Source organism: Myripristis murdjan, chromosome 13, assembly GCF_902150065.1.
Source record: "Myripristis murdjan chromosome 13, fMyrMur1.1, whole genome shotgun sequence".
In the NCBI taxonomy this organism is placed as follows: Eukaryota; Metazoa; Chordata; class Actinopteri; order Holocentriformes; family Holocentridae; genus Myripristis; species Myripristis murdjan.
The window spans coordinates 6,792,718-6,817,808 of record NC_043992.1 but is presented as its reverse complement, the minus strand read 5'-3'; the positions used below and the strand labels follow the sequence as shown (position 1 = coordinate 6,817,808).

Below are 25,091 nucleotides of genomic sequence, written 5' to 3'. Positions count from 1 at the left end.
CTGCTTTAGTTCCAGCACATCGTCTTCTGTCTCGTCACTGCAGCACAAAATTAATCAGCACGAGTTTGACATCTGGGCCATGTAGATTAAATGGAATTACACAGCTGTCACTGTCATCTAAGTGTCAGAGATTACTTTTCATTTGATTTATAATAATATCATTACATCTGCTTTTTTGTGTGTAAATTTTGAAGTCATTTTTTTGCTAATTTGCATCATCTTTTCTCCCCATGTTTTTGAAAGAAATCAAGTGAATTTGCTCAGGTTTCAAAGTGTTCGTATTGAAATAGTGATAGTGTATGTTTATTCTGGTGGTAATTTTGTGATATATTTCTTGAAATTTAATTATGATTTTTTTTTTTGCGATCAAATTTTTATTTTCATTTCCATTTCCATTTTCAAGTCAAGTCCAGCAGAAATAGGGAAAAACAGTTGGCCCAAGACATAGAACATGCTGTGGGATAAAGCAGTGAAAGTATTGATGAAAATAATAACAAGAAAATAAAAAAAATATATATATTACATACATAACCTATAAAGACACTTACGCACATAACCCTTAGACACATACAAACTCACAGGCATATGGACAAGACAGAGGGGACTTGACATCTAGAGGCACTAAGAGAGAGAGCCAGTTGTGAAACAAACTTACAGCATATTTTTCAAACAATCAGCGGCACTACGCCAGGTATTAAGCGTACTTTCATTAGCGCCATTGATCTGAACCGTTGAAAGCTCCATATAAATGACGTCCAGAAAGGACAGAGTCCAAGACTGAATAGTCAGAGAGTGAGGTGGCTTCCAGCGAGTTGCAATCATTTTCTTGGCTGCTGTCAGTCCAGCAAAATGATTCGCTTTTTAAGTTTAGAAATATTGAGGATTGACAGATCATTTAAAATCAACACACATATAGTTACAGGCACTGTTTCATGTAACAACTCAGACAGTTTGGATGCAACATTGCCCCAGAATCTTCCCACAGGAGGACAGTCCCAAAACATATGAATGAAAGTGCGAAAATTTAATTATGATTGTAATTGTAAAAATGTGGGAGCAGAGCCATATCAAGTTCTTGTCAAGCGAGACGTTTCTTTGGGGATCTGCTGCGTTGAACTCGACGTCGCCGACTTCTGAGGGCCGTAGCGTTGCAAGTCTCAGTCAGATTGCTTCGATTATGGCACCATTAGATTCAGAAGAAAATACTGAACATTTTTGGTGTATAATGTGTGCATGTTTGGTTTGAATTGCAGACATGAAAAGTGGAAACTCTGGTAGATATTCAGCCACTGTACAGACCCCTGGCTGACTCTGCAGCTTCAAATGCACAATCCTCCTCAGCTTTCTCCTCTTTCCACCCATCCATCACACCCAGCATGCATCTGATTTATTTCATGTTTTCTAATCAAGTGTAAAAAGGAACCCCACCCCCACTCCCCCCCAAAAAATTCTCCTGAGAGCCTCTGGTTGGGCTGATGTGTGTTTGGGAACATGCTGAGTGACTTCTGCTCCCGTAAATCATTTTCACGGACAAGTTTCCGTCCCTGATGTCAAACCTGTGAAAACAACAGCGCTCACAGAGGAATCTCTTCTCTCTCTCTTCGGCTTTGAGCTGAGATGTAATGTTAAACCTTCACTGAGAGTTCACTGAGGAATGAGGCTGGGCTCATTAAGCTGACGTGCTGCGGCTAACATGGACTTCAACTGGAAATCTGTCTGTGCTGAAAACAGAAAAAAAACTCCTCTGCGTTGTTCCACACTCAGCTGATCATTAAAACCTGGAAAAAAAAAATGTAATTCGAAAGTGTTCGAAACTGCTGTGTGCTTTTGTCCACAATTTAATTTCAGTGGAAGATTTTTTTTTCTCACTATTGTCAGATTGAAATCGAGGAGGCTAACTTTAAATGTATGTACAGGCTCTTTCTAACTCCATGATAATTCACCAAACTGCCCGAGAGGTGAAACTGAAGGAGGAACATTTCTGCACTTGTTCGGGCACTGTGATTTGTTGAAATGTTCCTGAAATTTGATTCATCCTCTCACTAAATCAGTTTTGAAAACAGAATTTGATTTATATCCCTGCCTTTAGTTACTAAAGGTTATGCCTGACTTTTATGTAGATCCAAAATAAATTCAGACTGTTATTCACCAACACAGAATTTCCCAAAAAATGCACCCTGCCCCCACCCCAAACCTTAAAGATGTTTCTTGACCAAATTTCAGAATTGTGACCCTTGGAAGAACTGACCGTGGACAAATATGACAGAGGAGACATTTTTCAAGACTTTTGGTTTCTGTTATTTTCCTACATTGGAAAGTTTTCTAGAGGTTTTTAATAAAAGGCGTGGAGATGTGATGTACCTGAGCTTCTACAGAAAGACAGCATGAATCATGGAGATATTATGAAAGTGTTTTTATAACTCTGTCACTGTTTTTTGTGTTTGGTATGAGGGAGCATGTGGGAGGGAGATGCAGTGTGCTGTTGCATTTCTTTATTTACTTATGGTGTTGGTCATTGTACACAATGTGAAAATAAAAAGACGTGCAAAAAAAACTGCCCAATGTAAACAAGTCCAGCAGTTTAGACTTAGACTAGACTTCAGAACACGGTGAAGATGGAGAATTCACTCAGCCAAACTTCACACTGGACGGTAAGTGTGTCGTTTTTTTGTAGCAGAGTGACAGTGACCCCTAACCCCACCACCCACGCTCACCCCAGGTAGACGCTCTGTATTATTTCCAGGAAAATAACCAGCAGCCGCATTTAACACTGAACACAAACCAAAATATCTCGAGATGTAAGACATATTTGGAGATCCTGATCCAAGGGTCTCTAAGAGGCAAAACCACCTCAAACGGTGCTCTGTGGCTCACTGAGGGTCAAATTGGGGGCACAGAAGATGAAGAAGTTTGAAAACCGCTAACTGACCTTCCAAAGCAGCCACACTGCTGACCTCGGCATAAGCATCCCAACGCGATTATCGCTAAAAAGTCTTCAGCTATATCCCGAGTCACGATACAGTACCAGTACTCAGCACAATAAACCGTAATGAATTGTTTTTTTTTTTTTTTTTTTTTTTTTTTTTTAAACATCACATTAAAAAAAACATTCAAACACAGCTGTATGAACTGGTTCACAGTTTATTGACAAGTTACAGTTTCCCCGAAGACGAGGCTGCGTCCATCTGAAACCCTCTGAGCCCAGAAAACCAAACAGACAGAAAGCACTAAAAACAGATCCAGAGCACTAAGAATACAACAAGCCTAACGACAAAAATAATAATAATAATAAAAAAAAATTATAGAGAATTATAGACCCGCTGGACTGATATTGGTTTTGGAAAAAAATAGAGAGAGAGACAGAGAGAGAGCCGTTGCTATCAGTGATCACAGACAGGGAGGAAAACACATGGAGAGTGTTTTTTGGCAATCTCTCTCACACACACTTGAACACACACTCTGATGTAATGACTGGAAGGATAAGTTCATTTCCTCACAATTTCCCCTTTCCAGATGTCATAAACGTCTCCAGTCTCGTTTAATTCACTGGCGGGACAAACTAAGTATAGCGGGGAAAAGAAAAGTCCAATAGTGAGAATAAAGATGAAATTTATCATCAGCTGGCCAAACTCCATCATCAGCCTTCTTCGCAAAGGCTGTCAAAGGCGCCCTGTGTGTGTGTGTGCGCGTGCGTCTCAGTGCTCCAGGCGGCCCAGGAACCTCAGGTTGAGGATCTTCAGCTGGTCGTCCAGCTCCATGCGGACGATGCCGTCGTCTCCGTCGATGCTCAGCAGGATCCCCGTGGCCTCGCGGTCTTCGCCCAGAATTACCTTCACCTGCACCGAGCGACAAAACACAGCGTTACATCACCTCACCTTTACTTCCTGCTTCACACACGCACGCACGCACGCACGCACGCACGCACGCACGCACGCACGCACGCACGCACGCACGCACGCACGCACACACACAGTCACAACCTGCGGCAATGGGCCACATGAGAGAAACCAGACATGCCAACGGGAAACTTAGGGGAAATGTGTTTCTGATGAGGAAAAACCACACTGGTAGACCTGGAGACCGACTTAATCAAGAGCCAGAAGGGTGTGAATAAATAAACACATAGATAAATAAAAGTGCAGTGGCAGTATCAGAGAAAAACAGGCCCAACTGGCACAAAGCCGGGTCTGCTCTGGCTTAAAAATCTGTGTCAAGGTTTTCAGGTCTTCAGGTTTCTGGACCAGGCACAGATTTGAAACTCCAGCTGTTTTTACCGAGGTTGTGTGATTTGTGTAAGTTAACGTCTACAACTTGTGAGAGAGATGATGTTACTAGCATCCAACAGGGTGATGACTAAGAAGCCCAGTGCGATATAAAGTTGCTGTATCATTCTGTCAAGTTCAGTCATTTATAAATATGGACTCTATGGACTATTTTGACATTTCTAGAGTGGAGCCACTCTGATGCCGGGTGTAGCTGGATTTTATTGACTGTAGAGCAGAGGTGTTTGGTTGCAGACATGTCACATGTCACAGGCTGTTTCTGCAGGTTAAACATGGAGGAAAAGAGGCAGACGGGCACCTTGTTGTTCTTGGTCGGGGTGACGGGCTCCAGGTGATCGCTGCTGATGCTGACAACCTTCTCTGACTCCTGCATGAAGACTGAACACATCCCCCCCTGAGAAAGGGAGAGAGAGAGGGAGAGGGAGAGGGAGAGAGAGAGAGAGAGGGAGGGAGAGACAGACAGAGAAAGAGGGGAAGGAAGGAGAGAAAAGAGAAAATGTCATGCAAACATCCAGTTGATTTATTAATAAACAGATGTGACAGACATCCTGTGTCAACATGCTGCTGTGTTCAAACTACACATAATTTCACAAAACGCACATTACTTCTTTATTGACAACAAACTTTTTACACCTCAGAGGTTGTACATTCCTGAGCAGGTTTTCATTCAAATGTGCCTTTCCCATTAAGCTGTTTTGTTTCGATGTACATCTGAAATCACACAGGAGCAGCTGTGGAGACGATGTCGCATGATGGAAAAGAAAACAGAGCTGGAGGGCGATGCACAGCTGCATTAGCGTCTGAGTGTGTGTGTGTGTGTGTGTGTGCTGCGTCTCAGTGTCACACGTCAGCAGTTGCAACAACACGGCTGGCCAGAGACGAGTCAAATCCTCGACCTGCTGCACTTTCATGAGGCTGCAACTGAGGACGATTTACGTTATCAATTAATCTGTCAATACTTTTAATTCATCAATCATTTCTCTCTTCAGTTCCTTACAGAGTCTGCAGCAGCCCAAACAAATACATGAATAAATGATGAAAACTTGATGTTTTATAACAATATGAAATGGGGAAAAGTATCAGTGAAGCGGTGAAGAATAAATTTTTACATATTAAAAGACAAATGATTAATGCAGTATAAAAATTATTGCTTAATTGTCTGTTGACTGGCTGATGGCACGACTAATTGTTTCAAGCGTGGCTGGAGCACGTCTGCACCTTCACACTGGGGGCACTTGGCTCCTCAGAAACCATTTTAAACAGGTCAGGCTATTTCAAATGTTTCCCGCAGCCACAGACGGCCTGGATTTGTTATCAGATTGTTTCAAACATTTCCAGCTGGATCAAAGCGCGGACAACGAGCTCCTCTACAATAAAAGCCTCAGTGTGTCTGAGCAGCCAGGGGATGTGTGGTTTGGCCGTGGAGTTGCATCTGTGCCGCAGCGTTTGGCGCTTCATTAAAGCCACTGCTGACTCCATTAGAGCTAAACCAGCTGTGACCAGCACATCGGGCAATTTAACTATTATATACACATATATTTAATTATCACCCAACCTCCTTGTTTCCATATTCGACATGCGAGCGCCTAAAGTTTTGGTTTTTGATGCATCTGTTGACGTTTTGTCCCTCTCCCTCTCCAAGAGCACCAACCTTTTCATTTTATGAAACATACTCATATCCAAACATGACAATAACTCTATTTTTCCCTAGCAGCTTATGTTAGCTAAGATCACTGACAGCCACCGAAAAGCTCTGTATTATTACTGAAAACCCCAAGATCACAACCACCAGGTGATGATCAGCCCCTCGCCGACTGTGTCCCACAGACCATAATGTTTTTATTCTCCTGAGCAGCGTGTCAGGTCTTAGTGTCTTCAGTAAAACGGGTTTTGATCCGGTCAGCTGCTGGAACTGGTTCTTCTGATTCCGGTTCCATCAGTGCTGGGCTGCACTGCTGAACCGGAGCTCCTCGAAGGGCCTACTCACATTAGGGCCATTTGCTCTGTATTGTACTAAAGTAAAAACGCCCCCCTCCCCAACATCTACTCTCTAGATTACAAAGGCGGTATTGAGACACTAGTTCAAACTGTAATGGCATGGTTGGCTTGGATTTCAGTCAACACCAACCACTCAGTGGTTGGCTAATACTACTCATTTAGTTGTGAGATTTTTTGATCCAGAGACCTCAGTGTCATGGAGCAAGGGGTAAGAGTCTGATCTGTTCGCTGTGTAATGTCGAGTCCAGGACAACACTCTCACACAGATACAGTTCCAGCTTTAAAAAAATAAAATAAATACGACCAGACAGTAACTCATTCATCATAGGATAAGCAGAAAGAAAAACAGAGGGAAAGTTCTGGAGAAAACACGTCTGGGATTATAACACAGAACAAAACTTTTCAACATTTTCAACTGGTTTTGGTTATGAAAAGAGGGAAAAAAAAGTGAAATCCAGGCACTCAAGTGAATTGATAGATTTAAAAGGCCTTTAATTAATAGGGCTTAAACATTAAAACCACCGACATGTTTCGGCCATGCGGCCTTTCTCAGGGTGTTTGGCATCAAGAATGGGAAGACAAAAGGAGGAAGTTATAGACATACACTATATTACCAAAAGTATTCGCTCACCTGCCTTTACTCATACTATGAACTGAAGTGCCATCCCATTCCTAACCCATAGAGTTCAATATGATGTCGGTCCACCTTTTGCAGCTATTACAGCTTCAACTCTTCTGGGAAGACTGTCCACAAGGTTGAGGAGAGTGTTTATAGGAATTTTTGACCATTCTTCCAAAAGCGCATTGGTGAGGTCACACACTGATGTTGGTCGAGAAGGCCTGGCTCTCAGTCTCCGCTCTAATTCATCCCAAAGGTGTTCTATCGGGTTCAGGTCAGGACTCTGTGCAGGCCAGTCAAGTTCATCCACACCAGACTCTGTCATCCATGTCTTTATGGACCTTGCTTTGTGCACTGGTGCACAGTCATGTTGGAAGAGGAAGGGGCCGCTCCAAACTGTTCCCACAAGGTTGGGAGCATGGAATTGTCCAAAATGTTTTGGTATCCTGAAGCATTCAAAGTTCCTTTCACTGGAACTAAGGGGCCAAGCCCAGCTCCTGAAAAACAACCCCACACCATAATTCCTCCTCCACCAAATTTCACAGTCGGCACAATGCAGTCTGAAATGTACCGTTCTCCTGGCAACCTCCAAACCCAGACTCGTCCATCAGATTGCCAGATGGAAAAGCGTGATTCATCACTCCAGAGAACGCGTCTCCACTGCTCTAGAGGCCAGTGGCGGCGTGCTTTACACCATTGCATCCAACGCTTTGCATTGCACTTGGTGATGTGTGGCTTGGCTGCAGCTGCTCGGCCATGGAAACCCATTCCATGAAGCTCTCTGCGTACTGTACTTGGGCTAATCTGAAGGTCACATGAAGTTCGTAGCTCTGTAGCAATTGACTGTGCAGAAAGTCGGCGACCTCTTTGCACTATGCGCTTCAGCATCCGCTGACCCCTCTCCGTCACTTTACGTGGCCTACCACTTCGTGGCTGAGTTGCTGTTGTTCCCAAATGCTTCCATTTTGTTATAATAGAGCTGACAGTTGACTGTGGAATATTTAGGAGCGAGGAAATTTCACGACTGGATTTGTTGCACAGGTGGCATCCTATGACAGTTCCACGCTGGAATTCACTGAGCTCCTGAGAGCGGCCCATTCTTTCACAAATGTCTTGTTTCACAGTCTGCATGCCTGAGTGCTTGATTTTATACACCTGTGGCCAGGCCAAGTGATTAGGACACCTGATTCTGATCATTTGAATGGGTGAGCGAATACTTTTGGTAATATAGTGTATGTCCACGCCCATAGGTGGGAGGGCTGAGTGGTGCAATGGCACAGGTGTCCTCCGGGGGTGTGGAAACATAGAAATGGAAGCAAATGAATGAAAAACAAATTCTAACATCTGTCCTACATAATGTTCAGAAAATAATGGAAGCAAGTGAGTAAAAAAAAAAAATAAATTATATACTCTGACTAACACAAACAAAACATTCATTAGAGATAAGAAGAGAGGTCAAAATCCTCATTAAGGCCTGGGTGACTGGTTGCCTTAAGGGCATGAATCCAGTAAGCCTGTCTTGGTTTTGGTTATAATCTCATCTGCTGCATGTGTGTTTTTTGTGGTTTTCTGTGTGTGTGTGTGTGTGTGTGTGTGTACCGTAACACTCCTGATGACGCCAGTCTGTCCCATCAGGTCCATGAAGGAGTCCTTGACTCGCACCAGGATGTCAGTGGTGACCCAGTCGCTGCTGCCCTGCTCGATGTTGGAGCCTGGGGTGTGAGGGTTGTAGCCTCCAGGAGAGGGCGCTCCGGGCGTCATGGGACTGTAACCCACTGGACTGGGACTGGGACTGGCCTGGTGGGAACATGAAGAAACACAAAACACAGTCACCAGCAGAAATGACAAAGTTTTGAAAGCATGCTGAAGGCAGCTTAACCTGCAGAGCACATTGACCTTCTGCTTTTCCACCATAAGATTATTTTCATTATGAGCTGAACTCATATCGACCTGCATTCAGAAACCTCACAGTTAATGTATTTTAAACCAGTTGCTGTATTTTAAACACTTAATGTATTTTAAACCAGTTGAGCAGCAGGAGAGCAGGACGAGGTGAAAGCTGCGGTGAGGGTTGCTCTGCAGTCTACCTGGTAAGCCATAGGTGAGGGCGTCGGGTGGTAGCTGGCTGGAGAGTGTGTGTTCTGGTAGCCAACAGGCGAGGGCGCCACCTGGTGGTAACTCTGAGGACTGGGACTGGGCTGGTAGGAGCCCTGCGGGGACGGGGCCGCATACGGAGAATACTGCTCTGTATTATACCTGAGAGACAGACAGACAGGCAGGCAGGCAGACAGACAGGTTAGACTTGGCCTGGACTGCAGAGGAAAATACTTAACTCTATTAAACCTGAATATCCTCAGCTATAAAATGACAAATGATTTTTTTTGTCGACTTGCTTCCCGTTGTGATGAAACACCTCGTGACAGACAAACGGCGCTCTGAAGGCTCATATAGACATCGATATATGTTTGTACTGAAAATGTCAACAGCTGACAATTTAAACCAGGCGTTCTCAAAATGGGGCACACAGGCCAGTGGTGGCACTAAAAAAACATTTCTGGGTTTTTTTCTCGTGCGACTCACCAAACAGACTACATCGTCACTGCAGGCATGTTAGCCGGTTAGAGAGATGGAGGAGGCAGGGCCGTTGTGCAAAAAATGTGGAGTCATGGCGAGTTCAGACCAAACAGCAAGTGAAGTTTTGCGTTGTGGACTCACACTAATATGACCTCGAAAAATTTTGAACTCAGGTGAAAACATGAGTGATGAGAATTTCGAATTATGGCATCATTCACGTCTCGCGGTGTGAATTCACGTCTATTCGCGTCTTTGCAAATGGAGAAGCTCTTACTTTGTTGTCCCTCGGATAAAGTGATGTGTGTGATCTGCAAGCGGGTGAAGTTTAACTTGTTAACTTGTGCGACAAGTTCACGGCGAGCAGTGGCGGTTCTGCCCATGTTGCCGCCCTGGGCGAAATTACTGCCTCGCGCGTGCGCACACGCAGCGAAAACTTCCAAGCAATAACGGCCGCTACCGGTGCCCCTCTGGCGGCTAGACGCGCCCCTCCCAGAGCAGGGGCGCCAACACCTGCACAAATACCTTTTTTGGAAAAATACTTTTTATATGGACAAAATCTTGTTTGCATAAAAAAAAAGCCACCGGTCAGCATCAGGCGGGCCGGCCGCGGCACCGGCTTGATGCCTACAGGTGCCGCGCCCACCCGGTCAGGTCTGCCGGATCTGACAGGTGAGCAGCACACACATACTGCCATCCTCTCATTATGAATCAACTTTTGTTCATACGTGGCTGCAGCAGCACAACGGACAATGACACAGACAACATGGTTGATTATTGACTGCGCAATGCGGCCATTCGCCGGTAATTGCGGCATCAGGCGAGCCTACCTACTGGTTTATATGCAAGCACAATACATGTGTAGACCCCAATATTAGACGAGGGCGTTTTTTCAGGGCATTTTCAATGGAAAAAATATTGTCTTATATTCAGATGAATACGGTAATAGAAAACTGCTTTGCAGCGAGGATGATTTTTTTTTTTTTTTTTTTTTTTTTTTGCGCTCATGCCGCCCCCCACGTGACATGAAAATATGCTGCCCTGGGCGGCTGCCCTCTTCGCCCGTGCCTAAAACCGCTACTGACGGCGAGGAGCAAACAGCTGAGCCTGAGGCTGAACTGCTCAGCGGTCAGTTTTCAGTTTTAGCCTCATGAACAAACTCGCACAAACTGTGTTTATTTTATCACTGGCTGCAAATCATTTCCACAGCAGAAACTCCAGACGAGTGGCTTTCTCATTAAAACATTTACAAATTGACACATCGGATGTTTTTTCTGCTGCAGAAAACACAACAGATGTTTCTCACATGATTCACAACTGGCATCTCTTTTAGTATAGAACAGGTTATTAGAGAAAGGATTGGTTTTGGAATTATTTTGTATTTGTTTTTGTCTTTAGTGTGCGTGTGTGGGGGTTTATTACTCACATAGCAGGCGTGCCTGGCGTTTGAGGGTTGTACTGAGGGTTGACCTGTGGAGAGGGGACTTCTGGGTAACCCGGTGTCTGGGGGTTGGGGGTTCCTCCGTAGCCCTGAGGGGAGGGCGAGGGCTCGTCGTCGTAGCCGAAGTCATACTCATCATCGTTCCTGTGGAGAAAAACAACACGCGGCAGAGTTATGAGGTTTACGTGTTGCTTCTTGTCTCTCAAAACTAAAAACACATTTCCTGTAAACACTGGTGTTGTTCAATCTGAACTCACAATATCTCAACGCAAATATTTCAATATCTAAATTGCAGGAAGAGGATGTTTTTTTTTTTTTTTAAATCTCTTTCTGTGTGTGTGTGTGTGTGTGTGTGTGTGTGTGTACCTGGAGGGTGTGTTAGGGTTGTTGGGGTCCCAGGCTCCACTCTGACCGGGTGTTCTGCTCCCATCATGCAGCGGGGTCTGAGACCCATAGTGAGGCGTACGGCTTCCTGTTTTAGGGAATAAACAATGAGACGAGCTTTGGGCAGGACACACCAAGGCAGGGATTGTGGGTAACATTTAGCCTCCAATTCTCTGTCATTTTTATCCCCATTTGAACTTAATAACAGAGAATTTTATACTGTGCTACTATAAATAGTAACGTCCTGTTTTTTATAGCACCATGGTGGTGCCACTGACTCCACATCTGTTTCTGTTTAATTCTTACATGTTTTCATTGGTTTATAATTCACACAACCACATGAATTTCCCTTTAGGAGATAAAAGTTTATTTTACTTCAATGACTCACTCTAGCAAACTAATAAAAACTGAACTCATGGAATGAAATGCATTTTCCTAACATGAAAACACATGGTTTTGTAAATTATGATAGTAATTCTACTACTACTGCTACTACCACTACCCCTGATGAAGAAGACACATTTTAAACAGGATTATTAATCTGTGTAGATTTATAATAAATAAAATAATGTTGGAGCTGGATGACCAATCTGTGTGGATTTATAAACGCGCAAATTTGAATGTTTTGTTGCAAAATCCATTTCAGAAAAACACGGCAGGTGTTTCATGGAAATGCATTCTGTCCAAAAAAATAAAAAATAAAAAAATAAGGTAAACTCAGTGTTGTGTGCATAATCAAGCGCTGCCTGTGCGGTTTATGAATGAAATCAAGGTTTTTTTGGATTTCACGCTGTAAAAATTGCATTTTGTGCTGAGGAAAAACACTTTCTGGCTGTTCAGGAAGTGACGTGTTTCATAAACTGTCTACAGGCTGGACTGCCTGCTGCTGTGTCACCAAGCAGCAACACAAACAGACACCTGGAGAAAACGTAGTGAATTATCTCTTTAAACAGACTGACCGTCGTGCAGCGGCGTCTGGGAGCCGTACATGGGAGTCCTGGAGCCCGTGCCATACATGGGAGTCTGGGAGCCGTACATGGGAGTTCGGCCGTGGGTGGAAGTCATGCCGCTGTGTCTCTTGGCTCCCCTGAAGGGTCACAGAAAGAAACAATCTTTTCATCAGCATGGTTTGTCCTCATTTCCACTTAAGCTCCAGCAGATGTTGCTATTTATTTTATAGGTCGTTTCCCAGCAGATGCTTTGGCAACAGAGATCTTCATGTGTTGACGACAAAGGAACATTAAAATTAAATTGAAACCGTGGGGCAAAGATGCAGAAAAACATTCACAAGACAAAAGGATTCAGTTGACAAATGTCCCTCTAGGTAATGTGTTACATGAGGAGGACAATAAACGGTTTGGCAGGGAATGTGAGAGCAAACTGCCAAAAAAAAAAAAAAAAAAAAAAAAAAAAAACTGATTTTTTTTTTTTTTTTTTTAAATAAAACAAAAAGGGGAGAGGTATAGAAAACCATGAGCAAAAGACTGTGTGTGTGTGTGTGTGTGTGTGTGTGTGTGGACATACATGGTGGTTAGGCGCTGTCTATCCACAGAGATGGTCTGGCAGGTGGAGTGCAGCTCCACTCTGGCTGTGGACTCCGTCGCGTCCTTCACCACACCAATGTACCCTGGGAAACGGAGTCACAACATTAGCACCACTGTATGCTGGGAAATGTAGGCACAACTGCTACATCCCGTTGTCCCCCACCGATGGTAAATTGAGTCCATAGTTTGTGGTGTTACATTATTCTCTGTTGGGAAGTTTGGTAATTGTCTCTAGTAGGCCTCGCCCCCTTTTGAACGGCCTGACAAGGTAATCAGGTCTTCTGCGGTCCATGTGACACATCAGAGTTTTCTGATGATGTGGGAATCCATTCAAAATGTTTTTTTCTGATATGACACGTCCTTACCACGCTTACTGCCACAAAAAGTTTAGCATTTCTTCCTTGAGCTGTGACCAAGCGTCCCCGAGCGTCCGTTTGGAAGTAACACCGCTGTGTTATAACGCAGTAACATGCAGGCAGCGTTTTCATTTTCAGCAACATTACAGTTACTTTCCCAATGGAAATCGAGTTACAGCCGTTACTTGCACACGGGTTGTCAGCTGGATTATGGCAAGTTTAACACTTCGAATCACTCTTGCCCGCTCGGGTTGACAGAAGAGTGGTGACAGGTGGACGGACTGACAGGGAGATCATTCAGAAACCAGAAAAATCCTCCTGATCAAGTTGTTTTCAACAGTTGAAGCCTATAGATTCTCAGTGGGCAGAATACAGTATCAAAATTTATGTTAACCCCCATATACTACTACTACTGTTACTCCAATTGCACTCCTATTGCACTACTGTATTCACATTGCACTGTTTAGATTTTTGGATTTGTGTTCGCTGCTACTGTGCCTTCTACTTTTTAATACTTTCTTTTAGTTTAGTTTTTATTTGCCCCTATTTATATATATTTTAGACTTGTAGATAATGTTTACTGTGTCTTTTATTGTCTGCACCGTTGGTCTGAGAGAAACGCAATTTCGATCCTCTGTATGCCCTGTACATACTGTAGAATTGACAATAAAGCTGACTTTGACTTTGATAATATATAGGGGGTCTAACATACACACTAGGAGACTCCCCCACTTTGGATCAGGTAACTTCCGCTGAGAATAATCCTTCAATCAAGATAATTCCCCAGAAACCCAGTGAAGGTGAGGCCTTACAGTAAATTTCACATGATAATCTGGTGGTAATCTGTTTCTGGAACTGAAGATGTGTTGAATTAAACTCAATCTACTTTTTTATTAAAACCATACAAATCAAAAGAGATTAGAAGTATTATCTTGTCCTAAGGCAAGGGCAGGAAAGTTTGTTTTTTTTCTGACAGCATACAAGAGAACTAATGCATAAATGTCAGCTGAGGGCTAACCCAGAGATGAAAACATTACGCCAGGCCACAGTTTTAAGATTAATAAATACTGACAAATAATTGATTGAAAACATGAATAAGACTAATCAGTGATGAAAAGGATGATCAGCTGCAGCTTCTATAGCGACATCACAGGAAAAACTTTTCACAACAGGCAGTAAAATGTGAATAGAGCTCTAATTTGTTGCTGCAGGCCAGAGCTTTATTTTAGTTGAGTTTTTTTGTTGGCCCCCACTGAGCTCACCCAAGTGTCACGCTGGTTTCCTGTCAGCTGATCAATCGGCATCGAATCACGGTCCAGCCTCACCTTTGTAGGGACCCTGCGAGATGCGGACCGTCTGCCCAATCAGATCGTTGTCTCTCCTTCCTCGGCCACGGCCCATTCCTCCTCCTCCTCCTCTCTGCTGCTGGCCTGCAGGACGACGACGAAACATCAGGACAAAACTCAAAATACACAAAACTACCTGAGGACAGTATGATTTTTTGAATTGAGACATTTTTCACTGCACGAGAAACACAAACAAGCTGAAACGCTGAGGAAGGCTGACGGGCTGAAACACCAATATATTGTTGCAGAGTTCAATTTAATGCTTTTTCAGAACTTTTCAAGATAAACTTTAACAAAATTTAAGACACATTTTGGGAAAAATCATCTTTTTCTTATTGAAATGAGCATTTCAGGTAAGAGTAAAGGTCAGTCCGATACATTTAGTCTTATGCTGAGGTCACATGTTTGGTTACTGACTATATGATTCTAACAGACTTCTTTACACAAAAAGCTACTGGTGGAAAAACTCGAATTAAGACATTTTATTTTATTTATTTTAAAAAGAGCTTGGAACAGGCATGTCCAATGATATTTATGCATTTGTATCTGCAGATGCTGATTTCTTATGTGCATGTAAATGTAATGTATGAGAGTAAAGTCAGTAATCTGCAACAGGCATTTCCCCAACAGATAAGTGTAGCACATCAATATAAAGATGGTATCCGGTTCAGCAGCAAGTTTTAAGTTTTGTAACATTAGAAATGTTGAATTTCATGCAGAGGAGACTGACAAAACAAAGTTAAAAGAGGGATAAATGAAATTAGGTAACAAGTTTATGCGGAAATTAAGAACTCATAAATAGACTTTTAATGGGTATTTGATTACTTTTAAGGCCTAATATTTAATTTTTTTCATTGATCAGCAGCCATTTGATTGATTTTTTTTTTTTTTTAGCCAAGCATGCCAGATCTCTTGGCTGTGTTTTGAAACACATAACACTGTGGCATGTTTGCCTTGCCTTAAAATATGTGGACGACACCATGTAACATATACACACACACAACACCTTTGTCACATTATCGTGTGTGTGTGTGTGTGTTGTCTGCATGGAGCAGGCAGCACCCACCTCCGCCGCCGTGGTGCATGGGGCTGCTGATGCGGGGGCTCATGGGAGCGAATCCTCCCACCGTGAAGTTTGTGACGTCTCGGGGCTGAAAGAGGAGTCACACTATGAAACATCATCACCCTGAAGATTTAAAGACGCCCTGAAACAGACTCTTACTTTGTTGATTTGATGTATTTCCTGTTGAAACAGGACGTAGACGCAGGACAGGGGAGGGATCATTCACACGTGTGAACCAACAGGACAGAGCAAACCCTTCACACCAACCCAACAGGATATCAGTGTGGAAGAGAAACATGATCTTATCTGGAAGTCGTTGTAGTCACACATTTTACCTTTATCACGACTATAGCCCCTGCCAAATTGTGACGTTGAAAATATTCCAATTATCTGTTCGGTCCCAGCTGCAATAACCCAACATGTTGATTATGAGCACACAAACCAATTAATTTAAATCAATGCCATTGCTGGAACTCTCAAATCATCACAGCCCTGTGGTCTTAATGAAGGAATTCATGAGAAGTAACATATGACTGTCCATCTGCACCACATCTGAACAAACTGGATGCATTAGTGTGACTCAATCCAGCCAATGAGAGCTTGCCGTGATATCTAAGCAGCCAATGAGGAACTGACCTTAGATCCTCCGGCCAACACGAGGTGTCTGGTCTTGCAGACGAACATGCCTCCGTTCTCCACCAGCTTTTTACAGTGCAGGAAGGCGAAGCCACGGAACAGGTGACGGATCTCACCCTCACGACCCTGGATGACACACACACACACACACACACGACACAAATCAGACATAAATCTCTGAACTGTATTGTTCTATTTCGCAGCAGGATCAAAAGTGTTTAATTTTAAAAAGCTGTGAACCATTTCTGGAAAAGGTTTCAAAGCCACAAATGCTTCAACCCATAAGAGCAGCCAATTTTGTGTCTTAAAAAATGTCATTCATCTTCATCAAAGCAACATATGACAATGTTCTCAGTCATAAACAACAATTGACTAAGACCTGATAATTACTTTCAAATTGTGGATCTCATTTTGGAGGGAAACAATTCATTCCAGACTAAAGATTTTAATATAACGGTGAAGAGTGTTGAATTAAAAATCACTGAACAACAACGAGCAGACGTCCTTACAGAGTGCGGCCCGTCGATGACCTTGACGATGTCCTTTACGTGGATGTTGTTCTGCTCTGAGTCCAGAGCCACGGCAAAACGGTTGTCCTTCCTCCTGTTCACAGCCTGGTGGCGCACCGTCAGCACCTTCCCATGCATGTTTAACACCTGAGAGAGAGAGAGAGAGAGAGAGAGAGAGAGAGAGAGAGAGAGAGAGAGAGAGAGAGAGAGAGAGAGAGAGGGAGAGAGAGAGAGAGAGAGAGAGAGAGAGAGAGAGAGGGAGAGAGAGAGAGAGAGAGAGAGAGAGAGAGAGAGAGGGAGAGAGAGAGAGAGAGAGATTATAACTGATGTTTGTCATTAAGGCACAGGAGTAAGTAAACAGCCTGGATCTTGAACTTCTCACCATCCTGAAACCACTGACGTCTTAAAGGAACACTCCAGCGTTTGAGCAGGATCCCCATTTTCTGACGTATTTTTTCCACTTTGATGGAGCCAGGCTAACAACAGACTTCACGTGTTTATGCTAAGCTAACACAAAACACTACCCACAGGAAGTATTCTGGACATAGAGGGGTGAAAATGGTGTGCAACATCATTGTATCAGTCTGGGGAAGACGGGAAAATATTCTGCCCAAATTATTGTATTGATGAGTATAAATAAGTATTCCTTTCATCATCACAAGGTTGATTGTTAACTGGGATGACTTTCTGTAGTGATGTAATACCTGAACGGCTCTGTGGCTGGACTATTACTCCCTACAGTAAGGGCCTAGATCACTGATGTATAATACACAAGATAATAGGTAAGACATTAATAGACAGCCATCTACAGCTGAAGGCACAGGAAGTGGGTCAGTGGCCGTGCTGGTATTCCCAAATGAAGCTGAAGATGTGCAATGCAGCATGAAAGAAAAAATACATATTTTTCAGACCATGCTAATGGACTATTAGGTGTGAAACTGACCTAAGCCTCCAGACTACAGCCTGGGTCATAAATGTGTGTTACCTGCTACGTCTGTGCAAGTCAGCTATGAGTACGTTTACATGCACACCATATTCCGGTTCGGCTCAATATTCCGGTTAAGGTAACTGCGCCGCGGCAACTGGAATATTCCGTTTACATGTCACTTGGCATGCCCCCGTGTTTCGGCGTATTCCACTCTCTGACGTAATGCGACACTCAGCCGCGGGGGGCAGCAGCACGCGTATAGGCGTCTGGTCTGCCGGAAAAACAGACGAAGAAGTCTTCTTCCTCGTCTTATTCTACTTTTTCTTCTTCTTCTGTCGCTATTTCTATGTTTTCTCCCATCGATATACTCCGTGATATTTAAGTCTTTCATTAGCTGAAGGTGGACTGCAGTTTCCTGGCTCTTGCTGCTGTTCGCCCTGCCGTTTTCCCCGCTTGCAGGTAACCATAGCAACGAAGACGCCACAGAAGTCCTTGTAAGTCGAGCATGCGCAGTCGTGACTGAATATTCCGGTTCGGGGAGTTTTCCAACTAAGGTGTTTACATGCCCCAATATTCCGGTTGGAACAGGAATATTCCAGGGGGCTTATTCGGAATTCTCTCCAACTGGAATATGACCTTAATCGGGTTCGGTGCGTGTTTACATGACACGTGCGCAACAGGAATATTGCGAATATTCCGGTTAATACAGGAATAAGGTGTGCATGTAAACTTGCTCTATGACCAACAGCCTGAGTTTGGCTCATGTATCCCTCGGGTGGAATGACTCTGCCGTTGAACTGCAACTCCTGCACTGGGATTAGACCTCACATCCGGCCTGTAACAGACTGTCACCTGGCTAATCTCTGTGTGGCTGTTCTGTGAGTTCTCTGAGTTCAGATGCCTTATCTGCCCGTGGCAGATCATTACCTGGAATGTCTCTCTCTCCAGTCGGACGATGACTCCCACAGTTTGGGGGTCCAGCTGGACGAGTTCGCCCCACTCGTGCTGGCCTCCAGCGTCAACGCCAGACGCTGTCTCCGAGCACAGCTGCAGGTCTCGGGGAAGGACCTTCAACTACACACACACACACAGACAGACAGACAGACAGACTATTAGCTGTCTAATACTCTCCCATTTACTTTAGAGGAGAGAGCCCAACACACACAGCTGCTTACAACACTGTTTCCTCAACCTAAAACAAATAAATATAAAGGTAAATCCCAAACGTTGCCTCTTTGACCCGTTCATATCAGACACAGCCATTCCAAGGAGCATGAGCCGTTTGACCAGCCACATGTGCAAGGGATCCTGTCGTTCACTACCACTCCTTCCTCCTCACCTCGTGCATGGTGAGGTCAGAGAAGAGGATGACGAAGTTCTCCTCCACTCTGACGATCAGGCCGGTGTCGCCCTCGTATCGGCCGGCGATCACCTTCACGTGGTCGCCCATCCGGAAATATTTCCTCAACTCATGAGCTGGGAACTCCAGGGGGTCCTGAATACACACACACACACACACACACACACACACACACAGACACACAGACACACACACACACACACACACACACACACACACACACACACAGACACACAGACACACAGACACACAGACACACAGACACACAGACACACAGACACAGACAAGACAAGACAAGACAAGACAGTTAAGAGGCAGATGAGTTATGGGTGAAAAATCTGAGTACATGACAGAGCCAATCTGTCAATGAAAGCGAGCGAGAGAGGGTGTGTGTGTGTGTGTGTGTGTGTGTGTGCGTGCGTGCGTGTGTTTACCTTCAGGTCTTCGTGTTTGGGCATGATGGTGATCTTGTTGCCGTCCACACTCAGGATTTTACCCTGCAGGTTGATCAACTCTCCCTCGCACACCTCCACATTGTCACCAGCCTGCAGGTTGTGTTCACGCTCCTTACCTACACACATACACAATTGCACAGAATATATACAAAAAGATTATTTTCAAGAACCATTGTACACGTTTTATTTGCATCATAATGCTAATGCTCAGATTCCTATGCTGTGTTTCCTTTCCATAGTTTTATTTACAGAGTTTTATTTGTATCTCTATTCTGCATTCTTTATATATTCAGCATCTTCTCACTTAGTTTCGCGGCAAAAATCTCTATTTTTTGCTGCTGTGATGGCCCAGTTTCTCCTCAAGAAATCGACACAGTTGGTTATTAGGATTAACCATCAGTCCTTCAAAAATGAGAAGTTTCCACAGATTTGCCTTCAAACTTCAGCTCCCACTTTTACAAGGGTGTCTGAAAGTTTTAAGACTTTTTTTTTAATGCGACCTATTATTTAGCTGAGGGAGGAATTTTAAAGTCAGAATGCAATAGCAGAGCTGAGAAAAGCATCTAATTTGACTGAGCATCTGCTGAAAGCTGTGTAACTGCAAATGGGAGGAATAAGAAAAAAAGGAAAAGGAGGAATTCCAACTGTGTTCAGAAAGCAGACAGGATGCAGACTGAACTGCTGACCCTGCTCTGCAGTTCAGTTTGGAGTCAGTATAGATGAAGAGACCGGCTATTATGAAACTACTAATCACAGGATGGGAGCCAATTTAATGCTGTAAATATTGACAATTTAAAGATTTTAACCATAACAATCTTTCTTTTGCCTTCACTCACACACACACACACACACACACACACACACACACACACACACACACACACACACACACACACACACACACACACACACACACACACACACACACAACACACACACACACACACACACACAGTACCTGACTCAGTGACAACCTCCAGGTCGATTCCTTCAGGCTGGTCTTCAAATTTCTCCAGCTCTGACAGCGTGGGCTTCACTCCGTCTGTGATCTGTCAACAATCCACCAATAATCCATCAAATAATTTAACCAATCAACTATCAGTACAGGCAGAATATGAGCTTCTCTTCCTCTAAAACATAAAGACAGAGAGAGACAAAGGTCACGAAGGTCAAATTCTCTCTAATAAACAGGTACTGTTACAGCTAGGAGGCGGGACTTTCAACTCTCTCTACCAATCAATTATCAAACCACACTTCCAGCTTTACAGATGTAGACACTGTGAGACTAAAAGTGTCAAAGGCTTTGGGAGGAAACGTAGGAAAATGACAGTCTCCACATGATGTGAATGGAGGCATAGCACACAATCAACTTGATTAAAACCTTAACACATTTCTAAGATGCAAGGTTTAGGGTTCCTCGCTAGAGAAACCCACCCTGAAAGGTTCCATGACGAACCACCAGATCACTGCTGTCAGGTTAACCTCACATCTCCAAAATGTTAGCTTCTCATGAACCAAACATAAAACAATATGCTGTAATCACCATTTTCAGTTTATCTGCTCAATTTTTTTTTCAAAAGCCCATATAATAATTCACTTAATTACACAAAAGTTAACACATGAAAAATCACCATGAGTGGAGTTGGTGTTTACATGTCAACATCAATTTGTTACTGATCCCTGGATGTACTCTCAGGATTCACAAGGCTTTTATTGAGGGGTTCCTCAAGGCACCCTCTGAGGGACTCCTAAAGTTTCAGTTTCATACATGTTCCTCAAAGAGCCTTCACTTTTTAGAGCACAATTTTACAGGTCAGACTCACCACAGCAGACATGGCGAAGCTCTTGAACAGAAATCCTTTGCGGCTGTAACGGTTTCCCTCAAAGATCATGAAGTCTCCGTCATGACTGACCTCCCCTCCTAGAGACCTGTCAATCAAATATTCAGTTATTGACTGTTCTGTCAATCACACAGCCTGATTTGACAAATACATTCTTTAAGCATAAATCTGTCATTACTGCTGTTTTGTACCGTGTACGTCTTCTAAACCTCTCCTTAAAACTTACTTTTACATTAAATCCTTTTAAAACCTCTTAACTTCATTTTCAGCTTTTATTTTTTAATCACTATCGCCTTATTTTTATTAGCATTTTGGTTCATTTGTTTTATTTTTGTGTTTCAGTGGTTTGTCTATGAGTTTTAAAGCTTGATGGCAAATCACTTTGTCACTGTAAAAGTGCTATGTAAGTAAAGATTGTAATTGCACTGCCATTACTGTTTCATTGCGGTTGCGTTACTTTTTAAAGACCTTCAGTTCTGGACCTGATTTGAGGATTCTGACTTGTGTTCAACAGCATTACTGTGAACACAGCGATTAGTAGATTAGCAGCACTGAAAAGGCCAAAAACTTCAGTTTCCAGATGTGGTGAGCAGTTCAATGTTTTGCTGGGTGGCGTCATTCAGCAGAACGTCACAGTCATCACCGCCATGTTGTCCATCAGCCACACACAATTCGCCTCTGATGAGAGCCACAAAGCCGCTGCATCTGTGAGCCCCAACATCCTGGATCAATTTTACACCCTCTGTGCATGAATCACTCGATATTGAGTATCAATCCATCCCTCACCCTGACGGTCTTTACTGAACACCATTATTAACATAGGTTATTTAAAGTATGAACTTTTTTTTAAGTTGTCAGAGGCTCTGTTCTCAGAAATGCTTGGAAAGTTACGGTTTGCAACAGCGCACACCACGGGAGTAGATGTAAACTGGACAGAGGGGAGAAGTTATATCATTGGAATTTAACTGGGTGTTCTGTAGTCGATCCCCATCACTTAAAAATGCCTGGATCAGGCCCTGACACTGATCTCTGATACATCAGCTCAGGACATCCCAGGTTGACTGGCCTTATATTCAAAACAGATGAGAATAAAAACAGAAACATACTGTGCAAACAAATGATTCACTCTGCAACTCTAACCAAAGAGTCTTTAGGAATAAAGCACTATCCATATAAAGAAATCCCATGTAATGAAAACAGCCATTCAAAAAAAAGCGAGATCACGGGAATTACACAGTGTGACTTAGGGCCACCACTTTCTGCCAAAACCAAGGTCCAACGAATCCTTTTGAACTTTTCAGTAATCAGAATCGTGTTATACAGCCTGAGAGTGACTTGGAGAGAAATTGACTACAAATGGACATAACTTTAAAAAAAAGTCAAGGAACTATCTTTTCACCAAACACAAATGGTGGTTATCAGTGGTGTATTGCACTCGCTTCCTACTTCCCACTGGCGTGGATTGACACTGAAGTGTCATGTGATAGGCGGCTTACAGGGCGAGACTGCAAGGCTATAGGCAGGACAGTCTAAGCACAAACACTCGTTGCTCTTATGGTTTAAGGCAGAGGGCCATGAGCACCATCTGGCTTGAAGACAGCCTTAGCTCGCCGTGGTACCACAGTGGAAAGCCGACTAATGATGCCTAATTTAAGCCATTAATTATGACGAGCGCATTTTAACGGTGGGCCTTTTCCACAACATTCACAACTTTCTCAGGAAATCGGGTCAAATGTTTGTACTGCTGGAAATAATTTACTTTGTATCCAAACCATGGGACACCGAACATTTCCCAGCAATAAAATGAGACATTTAATTGTTTTTATTGCTTTTCTTGTGCAGTATGCAGCCATACTGATTCATACCGTGTAATAGATGATATTATTAAACCAAAATGTTTTCTACCAAAAGTTTGTTTGTTTTCTATTGATCAGTACTGCTTATGTTGTGCGTGTGTGTTACCTGATCTTCTCTGCGTCAAACAGTCTCTGAGCAGGTCTCTTGAACTTCTTCCTCTTTGCAAACCAGTCTTTCTACAGGATGGACACACAGAGGACAGTCAGCTATGACGTGTGTGTGTGAGTGTGTGTGTGTGTGTGTGTGAATGCCTACCAGACTCATCTTGGCCTTGATGCGGTCCAGGTCGATGCGAGGGATCATCTTCAGAGAGATGGTATTCTGGCTTGGCTCCACGTAGTCCACCTGAACGACGACACACACATCACAGATACACACACGCCATCAGGAGCAAAATTAAACTTAGACTCAGTTTTATTGTACAGCTATTTTCCTTCAGATATGATAGGAAGCCATTTTAGCCTCTGGTTTCACCGCCTCGTCCTCCAAACTTGCTCCTTTTGTGTATAAAGATGTCGTGATGCAGATGCCTTCACAGGTTGCGGTAAAAAAAAAAAAAAACATAACATCCATTCACACACCATCCATCTGCCACTTTAGTGAGGGCACGCACCACAAAAACTCTGGCATTCACAACTTTTTTCCACAAACCACCTGCAATTAAAAAAATCTTATTTCAACGAGGAAGTGTTTTGCTGTGGTCCCATCATGTTCGAACGCTGCTCTCTTGTCACCACAGTCCCCTAAACACAGCTGGGTCTTGTTTTTTTTAATCAGTTAAAATACGTTAAAGTCTTTGTGTTCATTTATAGCGTTTGTTGTGGAAAATGTACCTTGTTATTATGAGCTACTTTTGAATTGCTTAAAAGTTGAAAATGGAGGTAAGTGATTAATTTAATGTTTGGTTTGCACTGGGGGCAGGGCTTAGTATTCATAAGTCTCTCGCTGTCATTGCCGGGAGACTCTGTGATGGCAGCAGTTACCTAGAAAATCCTTGTGTGCTGTGTTTTCACGCCTCATTTCTCATCATGTTTTGCTTTTTAACTCGGTCGGTTAGGCTTCCTTTCCTGCCCCGTAAATGATCTTTTTAACTAATGAATCATGAACATGTCTGGCAAAACACAAACTTATTTTCTTTTTGTTTTCCAGTGGAGTTGAGGTTTCAAGAAACACTAATAACGTCTGTTCACAATATTTCCCAGGCAGACAAATCATGCTGCATTCTTGGACGCTAATGCTGCGTCTAGACCGGAGTTTTGCTTTAGTTGCGTTTTTCTTCAAATAAGAAAATTAACTCAAACTAACACTGACACTACTAAGCAATATTTTGACCATATGACCTCAAATCAATACCACAATTAACTGAACAGTTTACCTCAATTACGATTTATGAATGATTATTTTGTTTTTTTGTTGTTGTATTTTTCCCCTTAAGGTTCACTGACCAGGTTTGCGAAACACACATTTGAACTATTTATGGTTATTTATTGAATATTTGGAGTCTGCTTTGTGGAGGCACCTGTTGCTGGGCATCTGTCCGTCTGTCTCTGTTTTTTTTTTTTTGAGCTGAGCTCTGTTCATATTCGCTGATGTGATTGTGCTCCAAGTGTTGAACCAGATTGGTGGTGTGACCTTTGCTCACTCAAACTGTTTTTAGATTTGACTTCTTTTTGTTGGGTGTCGTCTTCACTAAAGCAAAAATGTGTCCAAACGACAGACACAGCATCAAAATTACCAACATGGGAAAAATTAGTCGATTAGAGGTTCTGAATGTCTGTTTCAATGAATATTCGCTAAATTGCCCACAGTGGGAAACAGACTTGACTAGACACTCAGGGCCTGCTCACATTAGGGCCATTTGCTCCGTATCGTGCTAAAGCAAACCCCCCCGGTGCCGGCG

At 43.2% G+C, this 25,091-nt stretch overlaps 1 protein-coding gene across 1 annotated transcript in view; it reads right to left on the bottom strand.

Moving 5' to 3' along the window:
- Positions 1–3,123: 3,123 nt before the first annotated feature.
- Positions 3,124–25,091, bottom strand: part of supt5h (SPT5 homolog, DSIF elongation factor subunit) — a 36,350-nt gene continuing 14,382 nt past the window's right edge. The window contains exons 12-30 of the mRNA XM_030067355.1: positions 23,447–23,536; positions 23,297–23,367; positions 21,317–21,422; positions 20,452–20,542; positions 19,473–19,609; positions 19,018–19,173; positions 18,606–18,752; positions 16,751–16,897; positions 16,242–16,367; positions 15,609–15,693; positions 14,522–14,626; positions 12,821–12,923; positions 12,256–12,383; positions 11,279–11,384; positions 10,898–11,056; positions 8,988–9,156; positions 8,500–8,697; positions 4,582–4,677; positions 3,124–3,836 (exon numbers count right to left, since the gene is read on the bottom strand). Coding sequence (XP_029923215.1) covers positions 3,696–3,836; positions 4,582–4,677; positions 8,500–8,697; positions 8,988–9,156; positions 10,898–11,056; positions 11,279–11,384; positions 12,256–12,383; positions 12,821–12,923; positions 14,522–14,626; positions 15,609–15,693; positions 16,242–16,367; positions 16,751–16,897; positions 18,606–18,752; positions 19,018–19,173; positions 19,473–19,609; positions 20,452–20,542; positions 21,317–21,422; positions 23,297–23,367; positions 23,447–23,536 — 2,361 coding nt within the window. The 3' untranslated portion in view covers positions 3,124–3,695. The remainder of the gene's footprint in view (positions 3,837–4,581; positions 4,678–8,499; positions 8,698–8,987; positions 9,157–10,897; positions 11,057–11,278; positions 11,385–12,255; positions 12,384–12,820; positions 12,924–14,521; positions 14,627–15,608; positions 15,694–16,241; positions 16,368–16,750; positions 16,898–18,605; positions 18,753–19,017; positions 19,174–19,472; positions 19,610–20,451; positions 20,543–21,316; positions 21,423–23,296; positions 23,368–23,446; positions 23,537–25,091) is intronic.